The sequence below is a fragment of the Arachis stenosperma genome, chromosome 10 (genome assembly GCF_014773155.1).
Source record: "Arachis stenosperma cultivar V10309 chromosome 10, arast.V10309.gnm1.PFL2, whole genome shotgun sequence".
Classification (NCBI taxonomy): Eukaryota; Viridiplantae; Streptophyta; class Magnoliopsida; order Fabales; family Fabaceae; genus Arachis; species Arachis stenosperma.
In genome coordinates this window covers 127,885,596-127,889,586 of record NC_080386.1, presented here as the reverse complement: position 1 = coordinate 127,889,586, position 3,991 = coordinate 127,885,596, and the positions used below count along the sequence as shown (strand labels likewise).

The window sequence follows — 3,991 nt, the reverse complement described above, 5'->3', positions numbered from 1 at the left end:
CTACCCAACGAGAATTTGCCTGTGGGGGTAGTCTCTACCACTATATAGTCAAGTTGATGCCTATCGAACACGGTCACGGTGAAGCACCTCGAATCCCTCAAGTTCTGCTCAATGGCCTTAACAAGTTCCTGGGAATACTGGTGCCCGGACCCTAACTGTGCCTCTACCGTCTGCCCCCGGATAACAAACAACTCAGCAAGCTGAAGATAGGTTGACTTCACCAAGGACGTCACCGGTAGATTTCTTGTGCCCTTCAAAACAGAGTTCACGCACTCAGAAATGTTGGTCGTCATGTGACCATATCGTCTCCTCCCATCCTTGTGATGTTTCCCCTCTCATACTCCATCATGTTTGTCCAATCACACATGGTCGGGTTCTCTGTCCTCATTATATCAAACTAATAGTCAAATTCTGCTTCCGTCTTCACATAAATGGCATTTACCAGCCACCTCCTTGCAGCCTGCCCCTTGAAAGTAAGGGCAAAATTTGTAGCAACATACCGAATACAGAATGCCCGATAACCATGGGGAGGTCGCCAACCACTTTCTGGTGCCTCCAATGCAGCCTTAATGCCGTTGTGTCTTTCAGAAATCACGAGGATACCTTACTGTGGAGTAACATGTCTTCTAAAGTTGGATAGAAAGTATGACCAAGACTCTGCATTTTCCCCCTCCACGAGTGCAAATGCAACAGGCAATATATTCGAGTTTCCTTCTTGAGCAATCGCCTAGAACAACGTCCCTCCATACTTGCCATACATGTGTGTTCCGTCGATACTGACAAGCGGCTTATAGTGTCGGAATGCCTCAATACATGGAGGGAATGTCCAGAACATGCAATGAAAGTAGACTCTATCTTCATCAACCTGATCACCCACTCTAACCGGGGAGGTCTTCAGTAGAGCAACGGAACCGTCCATGGTGGATGTGACCCCAAGAATCCAGCGGGGCAGATCACCATATGACTCCTCCCAGTCGCCATAGATCTGTGCTACTGCCTTCTGCTTCGCCAACCACACCTTCCTATAACTAGGCCTGAAACCATATGTCGCGTCCGTTACCTCTTACAGCACCTTAATCGACACCGACGCATCAGCTCTAACCAATGGAAAGATCCTCGCACATATGACATGATAATCAAGCTGTTTGTGGTCGCTCGATATCGATGTGGCCATACACGTGTGTGGTCCATTGTACCTCCTAACTTCCCATGTGCACTTCCTTTTTCGCATGACTATACGAATCAACAACGTCCAACCGTTACCAAACTCCTTATATATCCCTTGGTATTTCAGATTATCTGACTGCATAACTCTGTACTCAACTCCACGCCGAATGTTATAATCTTTTACACTCAGCACAGCTTCCTGCTTACTCTGGAATGATTGACCAATCTGGAATTCCGTCAAAGGATTCGCATCATGCATACCCTGCCCCACGATGGTTGCCTCTATGTTCTGGTATTGGCCGATGGCTTCCAAGTTCAACGACAACAGGGGCGGAGGGTACTCTTGTGTTCCAGAACCGAAACCTCCATGGGATGTAGGTAGACCACTTGGAATATCATCATCACTGTCCCCACCAATATCTACCGACTCCTCATCCGAATCATCGTCACGCATCGTATTCTCAACTCGATCCGGTCCGGCGTCAAATTCAAAATCAGGCACAACAAGAGGCACACTAGCATGAACAACCCTGGCACGTTGGGGCTCAGGAATCACAACTGCCTCTGCTACCACAGGCATCGATGTCGAGGCACCACCGACCGATGTCGACTGAGGATTCGGTGCCGATGTCCCAGAGCTGTCGACACCATCTTCCAACTTTGCAATCAGCTTAGGTATCCTCACTTTCAAAAAACTACGCCTGCAGTGAAACAAGACCTGCAGGTTTTCATCCGACCCTATCACAAAGGTCTCATATCTCACACCAGCTGACACAACGGCAATGGAAATCTTGTAAAACAACTTTTTTACCCACTTCGTTCCACACGCACTGAGCTTCCGTAATATGCTGAGTTTAATCTCTGCCAACGTACTCGAAGATCGGATAAAAATACTAAGCGGTTCTCTATCCATAAATTTTACACCATGCCTTTTGCTCTTTTGAATTTTTCAGAGCAGTGGACCAGAGCCACAAAACTTTTCTCACCATCCATTTGTGAGGAATAACACTCTTCCTCCACATTTGGCCCCTCCACGGTTTTGTATAGGCAGCCCCGCTCACACATACTGAACGTAAACCGCTATAGCCTCTAGCGGTTTACGCATGAACCCCTATACACATAAACCGCTATTGGCAGTAGCAGTTTATGACCAAATCCAATCAAGCAGAAATCACGGCAGGCTACAGCGGTTTTAAGGCTGCCACATTTCAACGTAATCCACAGCTGGCGCGCAGCAGTGGATTCTGTGTTTGTGTAAACCGCCACTGCCAGTAGCGATTTCTATAGATATATGAAACAATGCATTTGCGTCTTCATTTTGAAAACAATGCATTTGCATAATTTTAAAGGCGTAATAATTTATTTACGTAAATTGCTCCATTTTTTATAATAAACATTAGTTTAAGCTTTTAGAAGAAATAGTTTTATGACATAGTATTAAAATTCTATATTCAAAATATTTAGAGTTTAATCTTAAAAAAAATATAAGACAAATAAAAAAAATTATATATAAAAATTTAAACAAATTTAAAAGAGACTATTACTTAAAAAAATATATTAGTGATATAATTAAGTGACTAATATTTTTTGGTATTTAACATACGCCTGAATCAATATTAATCAATTTTATTTGATATATTTCTAATAAAAGTTTTATCCCTTTAGCATTCTCCTTTATTTAATTTATGTGTTGCTAAGATTAGAAAACATAATCCAAGCATTCTATTTATTGTCATATATATTATTATATTCTTTCAATGTCATAGAAATATGGTAATATGATTGCATGATATCGGTAGAAAAAAAAATACATCATAGCAATTAAAATCTTAAAGTAACTTCTAAAATAGTGCTCAAAGAATTTTATATTCCATAAATAAATTTTTTAATAAATAACTAGTGTATGTTCCATGCCTTGTACGGGATAATACATAAAATTATATTAAAAATTTTATTAAAAAATTAAATAATATATATAATTATTATTATTATAAATATTTTATAAAGTTATAATTAAAATCAAACTCTCAAAATTTTTAATATTAAAATATTAAAAATAATTAGTATTTATCCTAATCAATTTGAGTTTGTTAAGTGATCATCTCACTCGTCCGTTTAAACAACTATTAGGAGTTAGAATCTCGTCTTGTGTATATAGCAATCCATTAGCTAGCGATAAACCCTTGATAAATGGAGTATCAATACGTGGTTAGACTTGGCAGGAGTTTTCGAATATGCAGGTACCCGACCCGTCCATACCCAGATGAAAAGGGTAATAACTTGACCCGAGTCGGGGCAGATTTTGCTCAAGACAGGGTTTGGTCGGATTTAGGGTATACCCGCCCTGAATATATACATATAAACACTTTTTATGAATTAGGATTTGCCTCACATCACACATGATTCATAACTTCAGTTTATACTCTATAGCTATGCAAGATAAACTCAATCATCCTCACCTAAAATCTTCTTCTTCTCGACTTCTTCACAAAAAAATCGCATAGCTCCTGTCATGTTGTTGCTGAGTTCATCGCTGTTTACCTATTCACAACTCCCATCTTTCTTCACAGCCAGAGATGGATCCACGTTTAATATAGAGGGGGCATTTGCCCCCACAAATTTTTTTAAAAAAAAAGTAATACTTATATACATTTATACCACTTATTATATTATATTTGTCTCAAAATAAAATATAAATAGTTGTTTTGTATTTTATGTTAAAAAATATTTCGTTAAACTTAACACATAATAATAATTATATTGTTAAATTTGATTTAGTATGAAAAATAAATAAATACACTAAAAAATTAGTGATAATTAATTA

The 3,991-nt window shown here is 38.9% G+C and overlaps 1 protein-coding gene across 1 annotated transcript; it reads right to left on the bottom strand.

The window, feature by feature from the left end:
* Positions 1-397: 397 nt before the first annotated feature.
* LOC130957690 (uncharacterized) lies at positions 398-2,080 on the bottom strand. The gene is made up of 3 exons (XM_057884534.1): positions 1,068-2,080; positions 750-1,034; positions 398-581 (listed from the first exon to the last, which is right to left on the bottom strand). Exons 1-3 carry the CDS (start codon positions 2,078-2,080, stop codon positions 398-400), a joined length of 1,482 nt encoding a protein of 493 aa, XP_057740517.1.
* Between the last annotated feature and the right edge of the window lie 1,911 nt (positions 2,081-3,991).